The sequence below is a fragment of the Condylura cristata genome, unplaced genomic scaffold (genome assembly GCF_000260355.1).
Source record: "Condylura cristata isolate star-nosed mole 26May11 unplaced genomic scaffold, ConCri1.0 scaffold00004, whole genome shotgun sequence".
Lineage (NCBI taxonomy): Eukaryota > Metazoa > Chordata > Mammalia > Eulipotyphla > Talpidae > Condylura > Condylura cristata.
The window spans coordinates 21,658,700-21,683,862 of record NW_004567105.1 but is presented as its reverse complement, the minus strand read 5'-3'; the positions used below and the strand labels follow the sequence as shown (position 1 = coordinate 21,683,862).

General features: G+C 31.7%; 1 protein-coding gene across 1 annotated transcript; it reads left to right on the top strand.

Moving 5' to 3' along the window:
- ALX1 (ALX homeobox 1) lies at positions 1 to 20,686 on the top strand. The gene is made up of 4 exons (XM_004675841.1): positions 1 to 376; positions 3,073 to 3,377; positions 6,239 to 6,367; positions 20,048 to 20,686. Exons 1-4 carry the CDS (start codon positions 151 to 153, stop codon positions 20,366 to 20,368), a joined length of 981 nt encoding a protein of 326 aa, XP_004675898.1. The 5' UTR covers positions 1 to 150; the 3' UTR covers positions 20,369 to 20,686.
- Positions 20,687 to 25,163: the final 4,477 nt, after the last annotated feature.

The following is a 25,163-nucleotide window of genomic DNA, read 5'->3' as shown; positions in this document are numbered from 1 at the left end:
AAGGGCTCGGAGCCGGGCAGCTCCAGGCGCCGCAGCGCTCGCTTCCCTTTCCCTCCTTCTCGGGCCCTCCCTCCTCCCGCCCATCCGCTCCCTCCCCCAGTGCTCTCGGGTCTCCGCGCCCCCGGAGCTCCGCGCCCGTCTTCCAGGATTATGGAGTTTCTGAGCGAGAAGTTTGCCCTCAAGAGCCCGCCGAGTAAAAACAGTGACTTTTACATGGGCGCAGGAGGCGCGTTGGAGCACGTTATGGAGACGCTGGACAATGAGTCCTTTTACAGCAAGGCGTCGGCGGGCAAATGCGTGCAGGCCTTCGGGCCGCTGCCGCGCGCCGAGCATCACGTGCGCTTGGAGAGGACCTCGCCCTGTCAGGACAGCAGCGGTGAGTCGCCAGCCCCTGCCCAAGCCGCGGCGGCGCGTCCGCAGACTCGAGGTGCGGGGACCAGTCGGGCGGGCGGGGAAGAGGAAGAGGGGAGGGCAGCCAGAAAGTGGAAGCCGGAGGAAGGCAGGGGAAGGGCGCGCCTTTTAGCAAGCCGCAGACTTTTGGGGGGCAGAGAAAGGATCCAGCGCTGGGGTTCCTCCGCGCGATTGGGCTTTCGCTGCCGTGTCTTGTCCCTCCACCGGGCGCGAAGTCTCTCTGTCCAGCACTGGGGCGTAAACTGATAGGGCACGAAAGAGAGCGGAATTGAGTCGAGAGAGCGAGCTTCTCCCGCGAGCCCGCCGCGCAGCCTAGGCAGAAGGAGCTGAAATCGATCACAGCTCGTTAGAGGATGTCACTGTCGTTACGAAAAAGAAAATGTAGGTGGAAAACATTTTTCTTTCTTAAATTTCCCAAGACACAGCGACATTTTGTCTTTGGGAAGTTGGAGGATTGCTAGGTTCGTTTACTTGGATTTGGGATTTCGATTTACTTGGATTAGCTTCCGGCAAGAAGCTCCAGTATAATCACTCACTCCCGAATTCTGCATTGTCTGTTTCCTGACTGCACATTAAAAGTCACCTAAGAAGCCTTTTGGAATGCTTCTGGGTGAAATCTTCAACTTTGAATGACCAAGCATCTCAAAGTCAAAATGTTATCAAAACAAACCATCTATCTTTTCTATCTTGTAACCCAATACAAACCTATTTTTTTTTCAGATCGAGACAGCTAAAGCAAGTTTACAATTCCAAGAGGACTTTTCCTTATCATTGTATATATTCCACAGTTAAGCTGTAAGGAGCGGGTTGCTTTAAAATAACAAACGAATTAAGTGTGAAATATTTACAACAAGCCTCCCGCCCCCTATTTCAACGGAGGTTTCAAATCTGACGAGGCACTCGCTCGTAGACGCTCATCTTTTAAATACTTCGTGCATAAGAAACTTAAAAAATAGACATCTTATATTTTTCTTATTTTATTCAGTAAGTTACTGTTGACTTGCAAGGTTAAATAAAAATAAAGGCACAAAGGATAGAGAGTATCATGTTTTCGCACTCATTTATTCAGAACGATGCGAGAAAGTGACTTATATTTTAATATACTAAATTTTTGGCTTTTTAGCTGTATTTCAGATGGCAGTAACTTTAATTTTGGAATTTGTAAATGTATACATAAAGTTATTTGAATGGTCAGAACTTTAATAACATGGTTCTGTAAGATCCTGTGTTGACTGCTAGATAAAACTCCATCATAATAGTTTAAATTGTCGGGAAGCCAAACTAAGACGAGAAATAGGTCATTTTTGATACTTTATCAACATTTAAACGAATACCACACTATTAGAATGAACTTTAATAAGAAAGTGTTGAGAAAGATAGATGTAGGCAGCAGTCCGCTAAATATGGGCAAGTTTCTTTCTCCTGAGATGCCCTTAGCCTGAAGACTGTTGCCCCTCCCCCATCCCTAATTACCGCAGTTCCCCATTTAACTTTGCCCAGGGAGACAAAACTGTATTGTTAATCAGTCATGGCTCTTCTTTATATTTAGTTTTACATCACGTCTTCTTTTGCATAAAAGCTGTTTGGCATTTAAGTTATAAAGTCATGTAGGCATTTGTAGGATGATTAAAGGACTTGTAAAGTGAATTATATACTCATTTAAAAACAGACAAAAATGAACAAAATTATGATAGTTCATCGGAAATTATCGCTGACTTGGTTAACTTTTTTTTTTTTTAAAAAAAAGGTCATTGATTCGTCCATGCATTTATGTGTGTGTGAGAGATACATTATGATACATTTCGTTGTTGTTTTCTGTCATATTGTAGCATATAGTCGAATCTGAAGGAATCACTAAAATTAAAACATCCCTAAACAGTATGCCAGGTGACATCTTTTGAAATTTTTTAATAAATATTTTAACTTCTGTGCTTTAGAAAAAGGGAAAACAAAATTCTTTTTTTACAACATTTCATGACATTTCTAAATACGACATTTAGAAAGATCTGCATGAGAGTTTTTAAGTAAAGAAGCATTCTTAAATTTTATTCTTTTATTTGAAATTCATTTTTTACTTGAGTAGACTGCATGGTGAAAAAAGTTTAAATGCAAGTATTTGAAAAACAATAGTAATGACGTGGTCACATGCTAAATCTGTTAAGTCCATACATTTTCTATGGAGATGTAGCTAACTTTTGGTGGACCATTTGGATTTTGTCTCACAGATATTAATTAAAGTTAAAAACATCTTTCCCAAGCCTTGCAAATAGTTTAAAGTCTGCCTGCTGTGAAAAAATGTATGATTTACATTAAATTTTTTGGTTTTCAAAAATTTTGTTCATTGGAATTTATTTTTCAATCTGGAGGTTCTTGATATGACAATTTAATATGAATACAAATTATGTGTTAAATATTACATTAACTGTATTGTAGAGTGAAATTGTGAATTGTACATACTGAGGTTCACACATGCAATTTTAAATAGTTTTAAACCTGTCAAATATGAATTAATACTTATGTTTATAATGTTATGCTGAAATTAAAACTGGCACAGTAACTCATTAACAGACTGCTTTTCTCATGCTTCAATTACTTAAACTTAATTTCTTCATCAAGACGTTTCATAATCTTGAGAACTCTATTTTGCCTTTCTGGGTACAGTGAACTATGGGATCACTAAAGTAGAAGGACAACCTCTTCACACCGAATTGAATAGAGCTATGGACAACTGTAACAGTCTCCGAATGTCTCCTGTGAAAGGGATGCCAGAGAAGGGAGAACTGGATGAACTTGGGGATAAATGTGACAGCAATGTATCCAGCAGTAAGAAGCGAAGACACCGAACCACCTTCACCAGCTTGCAGCTGGAGGAGTTGGAGAAGGTCTTTCAGAAAACCCATTATCCAGATGTCTATGTCAGAGAACAGCTGGCTCTGAGGACAGAGCTCACTGAGGCCAGGGTTCAGGTAAGAGCCAAGTGGACTTGCATGTTTTTTGGGGGGGGAGAGAAGAGTGGACATAATGTTAGAATATTTCAGTAGTTGCATTTTGCCACTAAGAAACTGGTTTTGCAAATGAATATATAGAACAAAGTTAATAAATGTATCCCTGTACATCCACTATAATTTCTTTTTATTTTGCAAAAGATTTAACAACTTGCACAAAAAATGTAAAACAAAAGAACACTAAAGTTGTCCCATGGGTATAAAAATTAATTATTATTTGAAAAGAATAGAATGGCATAATGTAGCTCTGATGTCTAAAAGTAATTTTTAAAGGGCAGAATCTGAGCTATTATTTATAAAATCTAGTAATAGTAATCCATATATTTTTTTCCTTTTTAATCAGTTATTGAGATTCATTTTAGGTTATAGAACAGATATTGTTATTTCAATAATAGCCTATAAATCTATAGTTTTATTAAGGTTGGAATTATAATAAAGAAAAAATGAAAAAAGAAAAATACAACTAATAGTTGTATTTTATAATCTATATATAATTATAGAGATTATTTACAAATGTCTAGTGATAGTGATTATCAATATTGCCATCTTATTTTAAAAGATTCAATGATTTATGTCTTTTTTTCCAGAATAGGAATAATGATGTTAAAGTAAATTTTGATATATACTTAATTATAAAAGTTGTGCTGAAATTACCAAATTGGATGATTCAAAATACTAATTTTTAAATCACTTTAAAAAACAAAAAAATTATACAGTAAAACTCTACCTCTTTGATGTATCTTGTTTTGACTAGATTTCATATTTGTAAGCTATATTCTATTAGTTTCCAGATAAGATTAATTCAGGAGATGGCCTTTGCTCTTTGTACGTGTCTCTACCACTCTAAATATGAAAATGAATTGTGCAGTTCCCATAAACCAATAAAATAGATAAATGAATAAAATAGTGAAAAAATTTTTCTCTCAGTGAGTAATAGTGTTCCATGACAAGATGAAGCCATTGTAAGCTCTTAAATCATTAAAGCCAACATCTGGTGGTGCAAGAATAACCAGCTGCAGATTTTTGCTTTGGTCTGTGAAGCCAAATGATTATTTTATCTCAGTTAAAGAATTAAAGATTAGAAAGTTAAGCTAATGAAGAATTCTGGAATTGTCAAGTGTTAACACAAGTCCTACATGTGTATTTTTTTTGTCTTGTGTTCATATATCTAAATAAGTTGTACATGTAACCATAGATAAATAAGTTTGCAGGCAATGATCAGCTATGCACAGTGCACATTTTCCCCTTCACATTTCATCAAGCCCTAATTAATTTCTGTCTGGGGACATTCACAGAGTGCCAACCTGAACCTAATTGACTCAGGTCTCTTTCCTACTTTTCATATCAGAATGGTAATTGGTGCCCATTTTAAGAGAATTGCGAAAGTTTTTTTCTAAATTAAAAAACAAACACCTCATTACTAAATTCCCTTAGTATGCTCTCTGTATCTATATGTGGAGACAATTAGTATATTTTATTTTATCTTGCTGTTGTCTTGAGCACTAAGTATAATAGATAATACACTTTTATCAGCAGTGTTCTAAAAACACTACAGAACAGGTAGTTATCTTTGTTAAAATTGTCTCTTACATTTACAGTATGTACTTAAACAATTGTACTTTAAAATTTAACTGAGCACTCATGTGTTGCCTGCCATAAGTATGAAAGATTTATTGCGTATGGGACGGTGAAAATTTCAAAGAAATATTAATGAGAGACTTTTCATAACTTGCATTTTTATGCATGAGTTCTAGCTTCTGTCCTAAATCGCTTATATTCCAAACATGTTTAAGACTGAAGAGCTTCCCAACAGTTGCTTCTGTAATGACCATTAGAAAATATCAAGTTATACATATCAAATATATTTTTTTCTGTATTTCCCTTTAGTATATTAAAATATGAACACGAAGATCTTCAGTGCTAGTAGGATAAGTTATTAAATGGAAATGGTTGCTATGACTAATATTTTGGGTGTAATTAAAAAAAATGTGGAAGACATCTGAGTACCTTGTAAGAGGCCACACTAATTCATAGATTTTCTTGACACTTGTTTATACCTGCTCTGCCTCTTTTATCATTTATATTGTCTGTGTTTTTGAATTACAAAAGTGATTACATTTAGATTTCTGTACATTTTCTGTAATGAATAATAAATATTGTAAGTGGTGTAATTTATGTAATAATGGCATTTATATATTTGAAAACCATTGTGCAACTTCAGATAATTCCATTATACCTATAGTCTCTATCAAGCTCAATAAAATATGTAATGTTAATATTTTCTATTTATAAATAATCATGATATTTTTGTTGATGCCATATTTTTTAGATGTAATCTTTATGTTTAATTTTTTTTTTCATTAAGGTACAGAGACTACTCAGAATTCTGAGTTGTCACTTTGTGACATATTTTAAAGATAATTGTTTTGACAGGCCCAAATATTTATGTGGTTATAGATTGGGTTAGTTTTATATGCATAACCCCAAACTAAAAATTTGTGAATGTCTTTCAGGTTTCCAACATTCCCTTAGAGGAGGATTATCTATGCCAATTTGGAGATAAAAGTCTTCTAAATCTAGTTGCCTTTTATTTTTTTATAAATGAGAAAACTGAGGCTTATGCATATTAAGTAAATTTTTTTTCAAAATTTCTTTACTATATTGCCTCATTAACAAACCACTATATTACTACGTAAGATTTGGAAATCTTTTTCTGATATAGATATCAATTTTAGTAATTTTGTTGACCTGATTTATACTCTTTTAGCATCATATTTCCATTGTGAAGTGTTCTTTAACTAAAATTCTATTTAAAAACTTAGGTTTGGTTTCAAAACCGAAGGGCTAAGTGGAGAAAAAGAGAACGTTATGGCCAAATACAGCAAGCTAAAAGCCATTTTGCTGCCACCTATGATATATCAGTTTTGCCAAGGACTGACAGCTACCCACAGGTATGGTAAACAGCACAGAATAATGATCTGATTGGGAGAGATAGGGTTTGTGCATTCTGAAAATGGTTAGTATAGCCTTCATTATGTCTAGTTAAGAATGAAAATATTTATCTTCAGAAGCCTTTTTCCATCAGTGTTGTCTTTATTGTTGCTAAAATATTTATTTTTTGTTGTTTTCTGGAGTCATTCACTTAAAATTTTTTCAGGGCATCTTTCTTGTTTTGGATTGCAACAACTGAAATAGAGCATCATTTCATAATATGTGTTTTATTTACTCTAGCTGTTAATTATTCAGACTAACTTCCTTTGTTGACTTTTACAAATAAAACATTGTCTGCCATGTTATCTCTATGGTTATTGCTTTATGAACCACACCATAACCTAAAAAAATATGGCCTTTCAAACCTCAGTTACACTTCAAATAGCTTTTTTATGTTGTCTTTTCAACTTTGAGGTTGTTTGTTATTTCAAGGAAATGTTTAACCTTTTTGTGTCATAAAACATACAGAATTGGTAGTAGACTTAAGTTAAAATATTTATCATTTGAGAATCACTTTCATTTGTAATGCAAGATGTCTTATTTCATTTCAAAAAATAGAAATTATTTTTCTTCTAACTTTTCCTCTAATTTGGAGAGTTTTCCCCACACTTTGTATGGCATGAAAATAAAATACATTTTGTCTTTCTAGTTGAATATTACTTTTTGTTAATACAGAAGAGTAGTATTAAGAACGATATTCGATACTTGATCACGAACATATGTGTTATAAGGAAGTAACCATCGGTGCTCCATTCCTTACTGTTTAATATTATACGTTGTATGAGACCACTCTGAAAACACATGTGAAACACATACTCTGGTACAAAACATTGATAGTTCACTAATCAAGTCATTGCAACTCCAAACTTAAAAGTTATAAATTTTTTTAACTATAAACTGATCCTTAGGGAATGTGATATCAGTCCTTTAAATTTCTGCTATCTTGGTTTTCTTAGACATTTTCTCTAGATAAATTCCTCAAGTTTGCTAATGTGACATTATGTATATGAAAAAGAACCTTAATGGTAACCTAATTCAATTTCATTTTAAAATTTAGGAGATCAGGCTCCTGTGAGTTAAGGCATTGGTCAGTGATGACTCTAGTGGGTGGGACAGGCAGTCTACAAACGACTGCTCTGCTTACATTTCCACTGCTCTTTGCTAGAACAAAACTATGAGTACCTTTTGCTTACTGGCCCATACCTTCCCCAAGAAGAATCTTTTACTTATTCTTAAAAACATGTCTTACAGTAAGTACCTTATTTTTTTTCCTGCTTAAAAGTATATTTCTGTTCCTGGTTACTTATCATAGTACTCATCAAATTTTATTCACCAAGTATTTTTGAGTGTCCTAGTTATTTTTAAATAAAGTGTTATGAGATTGGTATTTTTGGGGGGGAGGTTTGTGAGCAACACAAGAACAGGTGGTGTAGAGTTTTTTAGTTGTTGACATGATTCTAGCACTTATATGTACCAGGCACTGTTCTGAACACACACACACACACACACACACACACACACACTCATTTAAATCCTTACAGCATAACACCCTTATGTAGAAAGTGTTGTTAATTATGACCCCCTTTTTTTTTACAGGAGGAAACTGAAAGACAAAAAGGTTAGGTAGTTACTCACTTTCACATGTGACAAAGCCCTGTTTGATCAGTCAGTTTGTCTCCCAAGCAATATCTTAACACTCACAAAGGATTGTCTCTCCCATCAAATATGTTTAAATGATTGATATGTTAATACAAAGGAATAAAAAGCCTAAGTGAATTTTTCCAATCTACAGTTTAGTTTGAACAGAAAGGGTCTAACCAACCAATAAGAACACAATAAAAAAATGGAGATGGCATATACTTATACAAAAAATATGTTAGATAATAATATATGAAACACTGGAGGGGGCCTGTACATATTGTAATTTGACCTGCTTGACGGTGATGACTTTATAAATAATACAGTCACAGATTAATGAACTTTCCAAGTGTACTTTAGCAGTCTTACTGCTAAGTTTACCCCATCTCACTTGACTTTTTTTTTTTTTTTTTTTTTTGCATCTTATAGCAGTCTTTCCTCGTAAAACTCATCTGTTTTTTCACTTCTCTGTTGGTCCCCCTTTCTTCAGTTTAGCATATAATATTTAGAATAGTACATGGCACTAGTTAAGCTCTAAGCTAAGGACTAAATATCACTTAATATACTCTGACTAGTCACATTTTTTTGAGGATTATCTTGACACTGTGTTATTGTGCCTCACAGCTTTAGATATTATCAGTAGCCAAATCAGGTAACCTAGTAGCTAAAGCAGGAAAAAAAATGGTACAAATTATACAATTGATAGTCTTTTTTCACTCCAATGAAGAAAGAGTTTCCCTTCACAAATCCTGGAAATTTTATACTAATTTTCCTTGTGATTTCTCCATAATTTATGTGCTTTGTCTATGCCTCATAATTTAAGAGGGGAGCACAGAGCACATGCTGAGATTATTTTGACAGTGTAATTTATTAACAATAATAAAAAATTAATACTGTAAAAAATTTCTTTTAGATTGCTAAGTCATTTAATGTTTTGTTGGAAAAAATTCTGAAAGCAAGTGTCTCCCGCTCCCTACTGTCAGTATTGGATAAAGTCAGGGGAAAATTCCATTTAACTTAAAAACATGCAGTTGACTCTTTTTTAGTTTGCTTGAAAAGAATAATTATGCCAAGACTATGTTTCCCAAGCTTCAGCCTAAAGGAAATATTTTTTTTCTTTTATCACGTGGCTTGAAAATAGAAATTTATAATGGGAAAAATAGGAACCGAAATAGGATCCAGCAACTCATTGCAATAAGACATTGAATTTGGTTACTGTTACTAATTACAGAAAAAAAAATATTAATTACAATAAAAGTTGGAAACTAGAAAATGTTGGAGGCAGCACAGAAATAAAGAATTAGCAATTTGGCAGGAAAGCAAAAGCATACACAGAATACATGAAAAACAGATGGTTTAGAAAATCATCTCAAGCCTGCTCAGTGTGGATAATAATCTTACCTAGCATCAAGGTACCTATATATAACATGTAACATTTACTTATGAGCAGTAATTAACGTTTTATAAAATGTAATACTGCATTTGCATTGGTCTTCTTACAGATAGTAATAGTATATATAGTAACAGCCACACAAGTAAAAATAACTAGAAGTTGGGAACTTATTTTAAGACAGGCTTCATTCTTATAACCATTAACACATTTAATTTGAGGTCAGGTTTTCTAAACTCAGGAGTCCAAGCCTCTTTAGGCAACATTTTCTTCTTTATATTTCACTCAGTAATGAAACAGTTCACTTTTTACCTAAGCCATCACATCACTTTGTAAAAGAAAAAAGAAAAAAAAATGCTTCCATTTTCAAAAATCTTAAATAATGATTCAAAGCATTTAAAAAGTATAGCAAGGTATTAAACTGTTATGAAATATTCTTTTCTTTATTTCTTTACATTTAATAGCAAGCAAAACATGGAGAAGTGTGATATCAGTAGTAGTATACTTTAACTTATTGCAATAGAGTTAAGGTAGAATATTTGGTATGCTAAAAATAGTATTTTTAAAAAACTGGTTTGTCTCACAAGTTTAGTTGCTATTTTGGCAGTACTATGATTTAGCTAAGTTAAACTATTTGATCTTTTCCTTCCATGACATCTTAAATAAGCAGCTTCACTGTTTGTGTTGTATCTGTTCCCACAATCCCTTCCCATCACCTCGTCTCTTTCCTTTCTGTATCCTCCTCTCAATCCTCCCCCAATCGCACATCACTTTCTCACTGACATTCTGACCTATCTGCCACCCCATTTACAAAGTTAAGTATTTTAAAAGATGATTTCACTTTGTGTCACAATTTTAGAATAGATTTGAAAATAGTGCATAATTACTTCTATGTATTCAGGGACACATTAAGAACAAAAACTAATCCGTTTCAATAAAAACAGCAGATTTCTGAACCCTCACTAAACTACCTCTGTAGGGTTTAGCAGTTAACACTTCCCTCTTTGAGTCTGTCCTCCTCTACCAAAAAGAACAGACTAGAACTATTTTGCAGAGCCCTTTCCATTTTGTGTTTTTTAGTTATTTGTATTTTATACAGTAAGTATATGTTAGGTGCTGTTTTAGTATGGTGATAATATGAATGATCTAGATAAAACCTTCTTTGTGAACAAAGTACAAAGGAAGTGATATTCATAACAATATCTGCACTTACTTGTTGCAAAAAAGAATCAAGGAGACCTACATAATTTTGCCCTTGAGTTTGAAATGCAAGTGTCTATTGACATTAAATTCTAACTTGTTTCTAATTTTTAAAACCAAAGCATTTAAAAAATTATTTTTCTGAATAAAATATTTTCTATTTAGGCATAAATTTTTCTGAAAGATTATCACTAGCTTTATTCTTAAGAGGAACACTAAGGTATTATTAGTGCTAGAATTGGCACTAAGGATGATGATCATAATTGTAACATTTTTTTGTTTATTGAGAGGGCTAATTTGATTTCCCAAGAGACTATGCAGCTAAATCCAGGGTTTGAGGAGAATTAGGTATTAATGTGGTAACAATGAGAACCATTGCCAGAGAGGTATGGGTTCAAATTGACACTGCCCCTTGAATATTGGCAAATGAATCAAACATGTTTTTCCTCAATTCTAAAATGGGGATAAAATTTTATATTCTTTTTTTTTTGGAGTATTAAAATAGTTTATGAAAAGTACTTACACATATTGACTCATACATAAGTGGTCAGTAAATAGTAATTGTAATAGCTATTATTCATTATTAATTTTTTTCTAGTAAACGATAGAGAGGCAGCTAAGTGGTTTGAATGCTCTTTTAAATGTAAGGGAACATCATTTAAACTACTCCAACCTGTGAGTAAATTTACTATTTAGGGAAAGATCAAATTCAGTTAAATATACTTCCATCTTTAAATAAATATGGTAAGATTAGCAAGTGTGAGTATGTTTTCAATCCACCACAGTTATTTTTTTATGAAGAACATATTTTCACCCAAAATTTAAAAGAAGGGATTGCAGATTTTTTTTTCTTACAAAAATTTTCAATGAGGCTTTATTTAGTATATAGTAAGGATCCTTACTAAATTTTCACCAAATGTGTAAAGGGATACAGACAGTATCTTGCTTTATGTTATTTAACTGATGGCTTCATAAAAGTATGCCACTTGAGTTTGAAGATATCAAGTATAGGATTCAAATATTAAATAATTTGTAGTCATTTGGGAAATTTAACATGCAGCTAACACCATGTAACAGTTCTATGTTAACAAATTCTATTTCAAGCATCATAATTAACAGTTTCAAAATAAAATTTTAAAGTTTCTTTAAAATAGAGATTGTGAAGTTATTCAACCTTTCTTTTATTACAAGTTTTTGTACTAATCTTAAAGTTTACTAAAATAATGAAGAAATATGGAACTCATCTCCTATAACTACTGTGGCTTAGTAATTTAAAGACATATGGAATTGTTTTTATCTATAGCTAAAGTATCACATTTTTATCACTATTATTTCTAGTTTTCCTAAATATTTGAAGCAAACAAGTAACCCAAAGCCTTTCAAGAATGTTAATTCTATAGTTACGTGTGATGCACCCTGCAGTGAATAGTCTTACATTTGTGACACAATCAATGAGATGGCCATCAGAGTCAATGAGTGATACAGTGAAACTTCCCTTATGATGAAAAAAGGAGAAAAATGTGAACATTGTTAGATAGACAGGTCATATAGCAATTGTACAATTTCTCAGTGATTGTAAGCACAAGTATTTGAAGTGTAGGAGATACATAACATAACCACCTATTACAAGTCAAATAAATACAGTTTTACAATGAGTAAGTTTTTTTATTGTTTTATATAATATACATAAATAACAATTTATATATATGCATTTGTATACAATAAAAATAAGTTATATGTCACCTGAGGTACAATTTGTCAGTATCAATTTGGTGAAGGAACAGCTAGACATAATGAATGATTTTTATTTTGTTGAAAATACAAAAACTTTAATGATGAATATTCTCCAAAAGAAGGCAGTACATATGTTTTGGATTATATAGACTTATTTTTTTGAAAAATATGATATTAAAATTTCATGTGAATTAATGATGTTATACTGTAATAATATCTTAGCTATATTTTGCTTTTAGTACATCACCACTATCAAAGCATTGACCTTTCCCAAACTGACCTTCAGTATTTATGTTTTTAAAAAAGAATAAATCAGTAAATTGAATAGATAACCAAAGTAAATAAGAAAAAATGAAAATACATGAGCTAACATTAGTTTATATATATAACAACAACCTTCTTGGGAAAACAGAGGCAAACATGAGGGGAAATTAAAACTCCAAAAGCTGCAAGTTTAAGAGAACAGAGCTTAGGTTAAAAGTTATAATTTAGACTACTATCATTAGTGTGAATTTTATGTTATACTTGAATTTATCATTTATCAGGTTTATATATATTTGGATTTTTTTCCTCAATCATAAAGCATTAAATAGAAAGTTTTGTGCAAACATATATTTGATTATAAAAATGCAAAAATACCAATATTACAATTAATATTAATACAAATAAAAGAAAAATAAAATTGACAGATTACTATCAATTATAGACAAATTTTGAGAATTCAAAGCTCATATATATAAAACCTTCGGGATCCCTAAGATTAAAAAAAATATTGTGCAAGTAATTTGCATATGTGATACCTAGTTCCAAAAGGAAACCAATTTGCATTAATATTGGTGTCTTATAGCTGTGAATTTTGTTTTAATGGGTAGGTTTGTGTCATTAAAACTGTTAATAAATAAATAGAAGGAATTTTAAAAAATTAACCTGACATTGATGAGTCAGTAATAGCTATTCTGCATATAAAAATACACAAAAATACTGTAACATATAATTGGAAAATAAAGCAAATGATAATTGTTGCTTAATAATAATAAATAAAATAGCAAAGGCTAAATACTATTATTTTGCTACTTCCTTAAGTGAGTTGACTTGAAAATTTCACTTTAAAGTGTATATTTGAGATAAGATTTTCTATAAATTTTTAATATAATAGTTACCATATAATTTAAGAATACATTCAACACTAAGGTAAAAGAAAAAAATGTTTTATTGTTTCTTATGTTATTTTAATAACATAAAATTTAATAGATTTATGACTTTTCTGTAAACTTTGATACATTAACTTTTTTTGAAGAGTGTGATCTTACACCTCTAAATTTTTGCACTATTTAGAGATGAACTTTTCTTTTTCTTTAAGAAAATTTGACTTTCAGATTACTGGTTTCATATGAGTATTACATGTAACAGTGGGATTATTTTAAAATGGCAAAGATGCTCTTCTTTTTCCCAAATCTCTATATGGATTTCTAAGATAAAATTTTACTTAAAATTTGTATTGGAATTTTTACTAGCACTCGATAGTAAGTGAGATCCTTTTTTGATCATTTCTAATCATTTTGGCTTAATGATACTATAGGTTGAAAAATATGCTTTTAGAAATTTTGAAATGTAAATTGACTACATAAGCATCTTAGTATTTATATATTAAAATTTGAGCAATACAAATTATGCCTGATAATTAAGCACAGATAAAAATGTACTGTAATTTCTATCTCCCATAGTACCTAATCATGTCAGATTGATCTTTTTGCTGTGTAATTAATTCAGTTGAAATATTTTTTTAATGTAGAAAACAAAGTCTCAGTGTGTATAATTCACTAGTAGCAAATTCTCTATGTAAAAACACACGCTGTTTCTCCGTGCCAGGATCCTACTAATGTAGTAACTAGAAAACTCAATGGAATTCTAAAGTTAGTCACAGTTAAAAATATCTGCAATTTACAAAGCATATGACTTTTATTAATATCTTATCACCCTAAAATTTAAAACGGATACTCTAGTAAAGAATGTAATAATTTCTTAAAAATTGAGCTTTTGTAAAAATATTTGTGCTTTTAGAGAACCATTACTTTAAGTCTAGTAAATAAAGTTATATAGTAATAATGTCATTAAAATATGGATAGCAAATATTAAATCATATATACAGCAATCAATAAATATAAACATTCAAAGAGGCACACTAAAATTTTAATGCAAAGAACCTATCTCTGGTAGCACCTAATCATACATAATCATGCTAAGATTGATCTTTCTTGCTGTGTAATTAATTCAGTTGAAATATTTTTTTTAGTAGGAAAAAAAGGGATTCAAAAGAATCTCATTTTGAATCCCTGACATCCTTTTTTAACTGGGAAGTATGCATTGGCGTTTGATATGAGGGTAGTGTGACTATAATATTGTGTGAGGGGTGTGTGTAAGTATATACATATAGAAGTTGATCACAGGTTGGGGCAGCTGTATGCTGAGAAGGAGTAAACTTAGACAATTATTTTAATAGAAAAAAATTGTTTCGTTAGAGCTCTTAAATGTTTTTTTTTTTTTAATATGGTACTTGACAACTAAAGGAAAGACTAACAAACATATTTCTTTTAAAAGTATGAACAAATACCATAGTAACACCAACAAATATATTAGAAATATACATTATTGCTTCTCTGCCTTTTGGCTAAGATCAAGAGTAGAAATATACATCAGGGTTAACAGACTAAAATTTAGTAGTCTGTAATTTTGGTTACAAAGTATATATCTGTATTAAGTTTCTTAGGTGAGAATGAATGAGATTTATGATATTCTATCCATACAGTATTACTTCACAAGAAATACATCAATATATCCACTGTGAATGATTTTATATTCATATATACTACTCATTATACGTCCATTAATCCCCTTCTTCCTATTGAATTTAATTCTTTAGGAGAACAATAAAATGTTTTAAAATGGAATGAATAAATTTGATTTCAGTTTAGAAGGTATCTGACCAAAAAAAGTCCAATTTTGTTCCCAAATTCCAAAGTCATGGAATAATTAAGTGTTAACTTTTTATTTGATTAGAAAAACATTAAGGGGCAAATGTTCAAAGTAGAGAGTAGTAAGTCAGCTGAACTTCCATTCATGCTAATGGGAGGCATTTGGCTAAGTTCCCTGGACAAGGCTTTGAACATACCCTAGAACTTAAAAAAAAAAAAAAAGTTGCAAAGCACATTAAAACGTGGAATGTTTTTAGGTCCTCCACTTCTTTTAAACACAACAACAACAAAAAATACATAAAGGCAGGCAGTACTTTTTTTTTTTTTAAGCACACATGAAAGAAAGATGTGGGCATTATTTAATAATGGTGTTCCTGGTTCAAAGCCCTTAAATATTATACAGTTAGAGGCCTAGAGAAAATGCCCCTGAAAAAAAAATTTGTTGCTGAACATCACCATTGTAGGTATCTCTGAAATCATCCACAAAAGAAAATTAATGGTCCTGTTTAGAAAAAATTGCTTCCTTACATTAGAAAATTTAACAGTAAATATAGTACTACTTTTAATAAGTTAAAGAGCAAGACTTTTTGTTGATATATATGTACATGTGTATATATATATATGCATACATATATATTACAGTTATGCGTATTTAAGCAATGTGATGTGTGACTTCCCACCACTTCTGTAAGACTAGAATCAGTGGAGGGGTGGAAGAGCAGTAGATTGAGTCCATGTTAACTGTGATAAATTTAGTGTCCTAAGCTCAAATAATTTTATTATGTAATCAACTGTTTCTTCAAATACTAATAGAAATAGATAATCTAGAACAGAGATGACACCTCTTTGCCAGGTTTTCTCTATGATATTCAGGTGACACAATATGATATTCTGTTGTAAATGTTATATGTTGATCATGTTGAAAGATATTGACTACCTCCAGCACATTCAAGAGAATATGGCTGGAATGATTATTCTGGAAACTACATCATATGAAGAATACTTTACAGAAAAGAGACTTACAATTGTGTAATAATTGCCTGATGATACCAGATTTCACATATAAGAAGGATATTTATTCTGTGTTACCTTTATAGAAAATTAATAGAAACGATAGAGAAAAATAATGGCTCACTGTTCTATGGAGCTTTCCAAAAGGGAAAGGGATTTTTAAAAAGCAGGTTAACTTCTTATCTCAGAAGTGAACATAACTGAGATTGTACAGGGGCTTTTTCATTCAGGAGGAAGCTGAACTTCAGTGGTGTGCCTAACTCCAGGTGATTTACAGAATTGCATGTGTGCATTACATTGCCATTAATTTAATACAGATCCCCTGAGCCACACCCCATGCTTGATGAATTAGAATATTCAAGAAGATGTGTCTTTGTTTTAGAATAAATGTTTGATAAGAAAAAAATGTATTACTTGGAGAAGTATAGTAAGCAAAATGTTGGTATTCAGTTTTCATTGTTTCTATTATTATACAATATTAGTGATTGTAGAGTGAAATCATGACATAATTATATTAGAATAAATTATCCATAAAATTTTAATCACATCTACAGGGGTCCAAATTCCATATTCTTAGATATTTTTCAATCATTTAATACATTTCTACTGAGGGTTAATATCATGTAGTACATTAGTCCTGAGGTTGAAAAAACAGTGTGAAAAGTCATTGAAGATTTTCCTTTCAGAGAGTAGACTCTAAGAGTTGGAATTATGAGTAAGTAAGTAAACATTTTATGAGACTGTTTTTTATGTTTTTATAGTATTTAATGTTTCCTAGGTTCAGATTTGACCTCTACCATTAGAATTATACATCTTAAGTGAGCTTCTTAAATCTATGCTATGGTTCCACCTTCTCCAAAATGGAGATAGTAAAAGGGCATACCTTTTAGTGCATTGAAATGATTAAAAGTCTTCATAATGTCATATAATGCCTGACACATGATAATTAATTGATAACTTTTAGCATGATCTTGATCACTGTCATCCACTGTTTAAACTTTCAGAGAGAATGCTTCAGAGGAAGCAAAACCACAAATCACTAGGGATATGCTCTTCTATGATTCGTATCAAACCAATCAGATCCCTAAAGTCAAATGAAGACATGCCAGAAATTCAAAAGTGAAAGAAAGACTCAGGATAGGGGAGATAGAAATCACGGAAACAGGACATATCAGCAAAAATATGTGTATCACTATCCGTGGGAATATTTGGGTGTTTTCTCAAGTCCAACTAAAATACTTCTGTAGTAACTTGCTTTACCAATACATTTTGTTCAGAAAACATTTTTATGTTAGCATTTCCTTTCCTAAAATCAACACATTTAATTTGCTTGACCACTTCCAGATAAGATTGTCTAGTTATAGAAACTGTTGAATTTATTTTCAAATTATAGATATATTAGTGTTAATTCTTATAGGGAGAGAAAATACATATATTCATAGATTAAATTGACTTTACCTTGTAATATGCATACATGATTTATTAAATTTTAGCAACATTATGTGTAAGTTGAGATCTTTAACAAACACCAAATGTAAATAATCTTTCTCTGCCACTTTTTTGCCTTTCATTTATTTTTTCAAAGCTAAGCAAGCAAGTTCACTTTCATCTCTTGAAAGCCCTTTTGTCAGACATGTGACTGTAGTTTTTGCAGTATAGCACAATGTTTGATTGAGGGGCAAAGAAAAGTCACCCACATCGAGTTAGAAGAGCAAGTATGACTGAGTAATGATATTAACAGCAGCTCTTGTTGACCTGAGAGACTTAACTCAGTAATCACAGGCATCAATCATTATTTTTTTAACTAAAGTGGAATACATACATAATGAGCCAGAATTAAAACAACAACCCATGAGAATGTGAGGGTTAATAAAATATGATAATCATTATAGAGATAGATAGATTCACATATTTAACATATTTTAGAGTACCTTACTTATAAATACATATATAAATAACAAAAACTGTAATGAACTGTAGTTTTTGGAGTATAGCACAATGTTTGAGGGGCAAAGAAAAGTCACCCACATGAAGTTCGAAGAGCAAGTATGATTGAGTAATGATATTAACAGCAGCTCTTGTTGACCTGAGATACTTAACTTAGCAATCACTGGCATCAATCATTATCATTTTAACTAAAGTGGAATACATACATAATGAGCCAAAATTAAAGCAACAGCCATTCTTACTAGGCATTGGAGCCCTAACTAAAGGATGACATTATGTTCACTTTCTTCTGTGTTTTGAAATTGGTTAAGTAGTCCTTTCTTGCGTAATATCACTACCAGAGTGCTTTAGATTTGTTAACATTTTTTTTGCTATTCATTGATATATTGTCATAAAAAGTATGATTTAAGCTTGAGCGTTGTAAAATTGCCCTACAGGCTATTATAAGCAGTAGACTAGACTATAAAATCAAAGGTAAGGAAACATTATTTGTTGTATATCTTTTGAAATAATTAGAGATTCTCATCTTATGATTTTTAAAAAGAAAACCAGATGCATTAAACATATATACTACTGCTGTGTTCTCATTCAAGTCTATTATATGTTGCAAAAATGCATCCACTTTTTAAATTTCATCCTCTCAGACTCTCTCTGAAATTTAATAATACAACACTTTCTTTTTCTCCAGCTCCTTTTCTGTGTCATGATCTTCTCTCTGATTCTTAGTGATGCATGTGATCTCTGGAGGGCTTGTGCCCTTCTTTATATAGCTGGTCTGAATACCTGCTATTAAAATTTTTATTCTATAAATTCTAATTATTCTTCCTTTTACATGCTTGTAAATTTAGAGAACTGTATTTGTTGAGGATTTTGCATTCAATTGTTTTCTGTGGAAAATTAATATGAATTGTAAATGTCTTATACACAAATAGTAAAGCAGTTTTCAATCTTTTATAAGATGTTATATATATTTTAATTATATTTGTATAATACTTTTGTTAATACTTGCATGTTTTTTAAGTTGTACTTTCATTATTTAGTAATGTTCATGTTTTGGGATTCTAAATTTGTTTTATTTGTCATACTTCTATTGCAAACTCACTATATCACACTGTACTGCACACATAAATCACCTGTACAAAAACCTGTGTGTTTCTCATATTCAATGAGATATATGTCAAAATTATAGGAAATAAAAACAACATAAAGGTAAATGTTTTCCAAAATGAGTTTTAGCAAAAATATCATATAGAACAAACAAATTAATGTCAGCAACAGTTTCTAATAAAAACTGCCACACCATGTTTCCTACAACTTAAAGAAAATGCAATTCTGTTATTTTGTTTAGAAAGATGAAAACTGTATTTAAATGTAAAACAATATTTTAAGCTGTTTTTCTAAATACATGAATTGGTCATAAATCATGACTATGACTAAATCTTCCAGATTTAATTTTTAAAATCATGACTACAAGGGAAAAAAAATATCAAAATATACTGACATGTTTTCAGAGTATTTTATGTGGTCAAATACATGGGCTATGGTGATCTATTACCGTGTAATAAACTGGAAGAATTTTTCAAATCATTATTTTTCAGCAACCACTTTATGTACTCAAAATATAATTAGACCACCCAACTGATACAACAATGAACAGTTAACAACCTTTAGTAAATGCAGCTTAACAAAAATAAAAGGAACAAAGTGAGAATGTATAAATATAATATTTGTCATCTTATATATTCCAGATTCAGAACAATTTGTGGGCAGGAAATGCGAGTGGCGGTTCTGTGGTTACTTCATGCATGTTACCACGTGACACTTCCTCCTGTATGACACCTTATTCTCACTCGCCTCGGACAGATTCCAGTTACACAGGGTTTTCAAACCACCAGAACCAGTTCAGCCACGTGCCCCTCAACAATTTTTTCACTGACTCTCTTCTTACTGGGGCTACCAATGGACATGCATTTGAAACAAAGCCAGAGTTTGAAAGGAGGTCTTCCAGTATTGCAGTCCTGCGAATGAAAGCCAAGGAGCACACTGCCAATATTTCATGGGCCATGTAACATACAGTACTCTTTTATTTTTCTTTTAATGGCAAAGTAAAACATTCTTATTTCTCATATTTAAAGGATACCACAATAAGCTGCTGTGTGTGTGGAATTGCTAAAGGTCAAGATATACAGTGAGACCAGCTTAAATGAATAGTTGTGTTATTATTTAACATTAAAATTTAAGAATGAACCTCTGAAAAGACTAAATAGGTTTACCATGCACCAGTCTCCACAAACTCTGTTTTAGTAGTACGTTTTTTTTTTTCCTATTGTACGAGTCGATGAAATATGATCATGCAATTTCTTAAAAGAATAAATGTATTAAACAAATTCTTCTGTTATAGATTGATTTATGTTAGTTCTGTATAACAAGAAATCCCTTGTAAAATAATACTTGATAAAGGAGGAAATGCTCTGGGGAGAATGTCAAGATACCTAAGCTGTCAGGTAAATATGGAAGCAGGATATTTTGGGGAGTGAAATGTCATTTCTCTCTTTTCGATTTCAAAATGCAGTGAGCATATTCCCTGTTGTTGAGACATTAACATTAAGCATTGAATATCTTTTTACTTCCAGTCACTTAGTGAATTTCCACTCTGCAAAAAGAAAAAAAAAAAAAACCTCTAAAATGAACTGCATTTGCATTGATTATTTAGACTTTCCTAAACCATGTAGCTAAAGTGATAACTGAAATAATCCAGTATAATTTAAAATATAGTCACAAGAACCATTTTTATAAATGGCATTCCTAATGAAATAGCATGAACTTAGTGACTTGGTGATCAGACACAGCTAAAAAGAAAAGTACAAAACCAGTTATTTAAAAACTAAAGTAGTATTGATTAAAATATACATGCAAACATATAATAGATACAGTAAAACATTTTCTTTAATGAACTGTGAACCTTAATATTTATGTCATGGGCATGTACATTTTTGCACGAGTGTATGTTTGTGTTTTGACTTATAAGCTATAGCTTTTTTTTTTTTTTTTTTGCTACTGTGGTTTTGCATAGGGAATTAAAATGTCAAAAGACTCTAAAATTCCTGGTGGAAAAGAAAAGAAGAAAAATACATTGCATCTGGAAAATTGCTAACCCCTTTGATTTACTTCTCCTCCCTTTCCCCTGTCACATTCCAAGCTTTTTCAGATGAGTGAAATGTCAGCCTCCTTGAAAGACTCTTAAGTTCATAAAAGCAAAGTAAATTAATTGAAATGAAGATGACTTCCATGGCTTGGATCACAGCAAGATCTGCTCTTTGTACTTTCTTAGAATCTTCTTGTGGTTCCTACAGCCTTTAGGGATATGCTTGGAAGTCCTGAAGGCTAAAGGACAAGAACAAATGAATTTTAAAAATTAAATTTCAGAAAAAGTACTTAAATCCAGTAAGTATCTCTGCCTAGTGGGAAAATATTTATAGCAGTTAGACATCTTTTGTAATAAAATTTTAAATCAAGCATATGATAGAAATGAATGATGTTCTAAACAAACTTTCTCTGACTTCATAACTCTGTTCTTTATTACTTTTGTGTTCTCTTTTCAGTTTTGTTCCCAAGACAAACTTGTTCAACTTTGACCCTGAGAATTATGCTTACATGCAGAAGATTTTGTTAAAGGGTTGTTAAATATCCTTCAGGTTTTATAAGAGAATGACTTTTTTAAAAATATATATATATATAACCACACACACATTTTTGAACTAGAATGTAGAGGGAAAGTATAACAATTTCTTTTTGCAAAAGTTTACCAAATTAGTTTATGTTCTGATTTTTTAAAGTTTAATGTCCCTTTGCTAATACCTCATATTTTTAAAAAGAGAGACAAAACATATAGAAGCATGTTTGAATTTCCCTTCAGTCCTTGGTCTCCCTATGCTATGTTTTTCTCCTCTTTATATCTAAAATTAAGGGATTACCATATCACACTGACCACCAAGGCACCCATAGTCATTCACCATATTCCTTTGGGCCTGCTTCTCACCCTTCCCCTCTGCCTTGTGCAACCTGAATTCTACATCAAACATGTAGATCTTGTTACTTGTTCATTTCTCTCTGACACTTTGTGGTCTTCTACCTCTGAATCATATATGTGGTATAAACCATTGTTACCTCAATAAAAGAAAGAATGACTGAGAAAAAATGAATTTAAGATAGTGTAAAAATAATTAGAAATCAAGTAGAAAGTTTAACGAATAAAAATAGTTGGAGCTTTTATAACTCATTTTTTTCAATAAAAAATCTAGTTGAGCTTCTACAACTACGAGGCTCTGTATACATTTTATGTCAGTACACCTTTAACTATGCCTACTGTGTTAGTAGGAGGTGTAGAGTTGTGGTTCTTGTCCTTATGAGTGCACAGTATTTCTGGACATGCCATGTGCAGATGCATGAAGTTTGACCCTCAACCATGGCTCACATTTGATGGTGACATGAAGAATGTCATGAGTTTATGCTAACATTCTAAGCTTTTCTAAAGTTGACTGTTTATAAGTTGCTAAACAATGATGAACTTATGTTATTCTAAGATACTATGAAGGTAAAAACAACGGATGTACATAAAATGCATGTCTTGAATTTTCTCCTTTCTCAATTTAGATTAAACCAGTTTTCATAGACTAGAATTTATATACTTGAGAGAAAAATAAGGAAGATTTCATTTTGTTGTCTTTGAGTTCATCATTGACATGTGTTGTGTTACTTTTGGAAAGTTTGGGTGCATTAAGTACTTGATGCACTTGGACATTTGTTTCTGGGATGATCTCATCCCCTACTTGCCCCCTTTACCTATTTTTCTTCTACAGATGGCTTATGAGATGATTCTTTTACCCTTCCTGAGCAATTTGTTTAAGGTTTGGATCTTACCATAAGAGATAAATTTAATGGAGATTTAGGTAAGGCTTGCAATTACTTATAAGCATACAATGAAATTTCAGAAAGAATGATGCATATTGAAGGTATATCATTTACTTCTTAAGAATGTTAGTGATTATTTTCTACATGACTTCTGGTGAAAACAGAAAAAGAAAGTCACTATAATCTTCACCCTCAGTCCTGACAAAAGATCTCAGAAGAATAACAGAGTTACTTAACCTATATAACCTTGAGGAAACTCATGAAATTGTGTGTAAAAGTTATAGGAGTGTATTAGTTCATCTGACTATTGATTTTTTTTTTTTACCTCCAAGGAAGAGGGAAGGGGCAGACCAAAACACTTAATAGACTTCTTACAAAGATGATATGTTATTGTTCCCTTTTTTTAAATCTTCACTTGTCTCAAATATTGGGTACATACTTGACTTCCATTGAACAATTTTAGCATTGTTGCCCCGTGTTTTAGATAGTGCTGCTTTATATTTTGCTGTAGTTTTAATTTATCAGCAACTAAACAAAGCCTTGAGTAAATATGAAATGATCAATTACAGTATTTAAATAGGGTGTTTGAGAATTTAAATCATACTTTAAACTTACCAATGAGTCTGATATTTGTCTTTCAACACTTAACTAAGGTAGTAAATTAAGTTGTAAATGACGAGTAATTATGTTTGATACATTTTTAAATTAAAACAAATTTTTAATTTTTAACTGCTGCCAAGTTTTTTAGGAGAAATATGGAAATGAACTTACATTTAAATCCTAATTGAGATAAAGTCTCTTCTCATTAGAATAAAAATATTTATGCTTATTGTTTAAAACAAACAACAAAAATGAAAATATGATTGCTATCTTTTAGTCATCTCTAAGAAATCAGGCATCAAGTAATCCAACAGACAACATACCTTATAACTATTCCTATTTCACATTGAAAACATGTTTGGCTCTTTTGGTAATAATTTAATATAGTAGTATTTGTTTTAGCCTCTGAGTCTCATTATATACATTTTATATGAGCCTAGTAGTAGCGTTACTAGTGACTCAAAAAAATATTAGAAGTGAAATAACTAACAATAGAATCAACATTTATAACACAAAGCCTCAAAAACAAAAATAAATGAGAGAAGGATTTTGCAGGGTATAAGATGTGCTGAAACAGGGGTTCCCTGCCTTTTCTTTTTTTAATAGCTGTCCTTTTAAAATAAACATATTCAAATATTTATTCTAGAAGTGTATTGCAAAAACAAGAGCAGCACTTCAAGACAGGGCTGATTCTTCAGTGAATAAAATTGTAGAGAGTTGAAAGCAGTATTTCTTCTGTTCTTAGGTTTCTATGGCTGTATTTTTAAGTCCACGGGGCAAATAAATGACTTAAATATTTCATTATGATACTATCTTATAGAATGTTTCCCTTTAGAATAAGAGACTTATGTAGCGACTTGCATGTTTTCACACAATGCATACTTTCTTTATTTGAAGTACACATATCATTTCTCTTACCTACTTACTGGAAAACACTGGATGTGAATTGATAGCGTACATTTGATGAGGTGAGGACCTATACCCTAATTATACACAGTGTTATAAACCAGCATTAGCTTAGTAATAATAATTTTTAAAAATCATACAATTAAGAAAAAAGAAAAAAGAAAAGACTTAAAGAGCTTCCAGAACAATTGCCAGCATTGTCGAAACATGACAGGCTTTCAGTAGAAGGCAAAAGGAGCCCCCTACAGGCCACCCTGTAGAGTCCATTCAGTGGCCATGAACAGATTTAAAGGTATAAAATCTCCCCATTATCACTGGAGAAGGATTCACAGCTTAGGCAGATGCTGCAGGGAAGGATGTGCATAATACTGAGGGCTGTAAGTTAAGATAGAAAATAATAAAGCTATTTTCACTAACCCCTAGAATAAAATACAAAATTTTCTTTTA

Excerpts from the sequence above, each read along its gene's own strand:
- ALX1 (XM_004675841.1), top strand. The coding sequence starts at position 151 with ATGGAGTTTCTGAGCGAGAAGTTTGCCCTCAAGAGCCCGCCGAGTAAA. Across the intron at positions 377-3,072 it reads GCCCTGTCAGGACAGCAGCG|TGAACTATGGGATCACTAAA; the intron begins GTGAGTCGCCAG and ends TTCTGGGTACAG. Across the intron at positions 3,378-6,238 it reads TCACTGAGGCCAGGGTTCAG|GTTTGGTTTCAAAACCGAAG; the intron begins GTAAGAGCCAAG and ends TTAAAAACTTAG.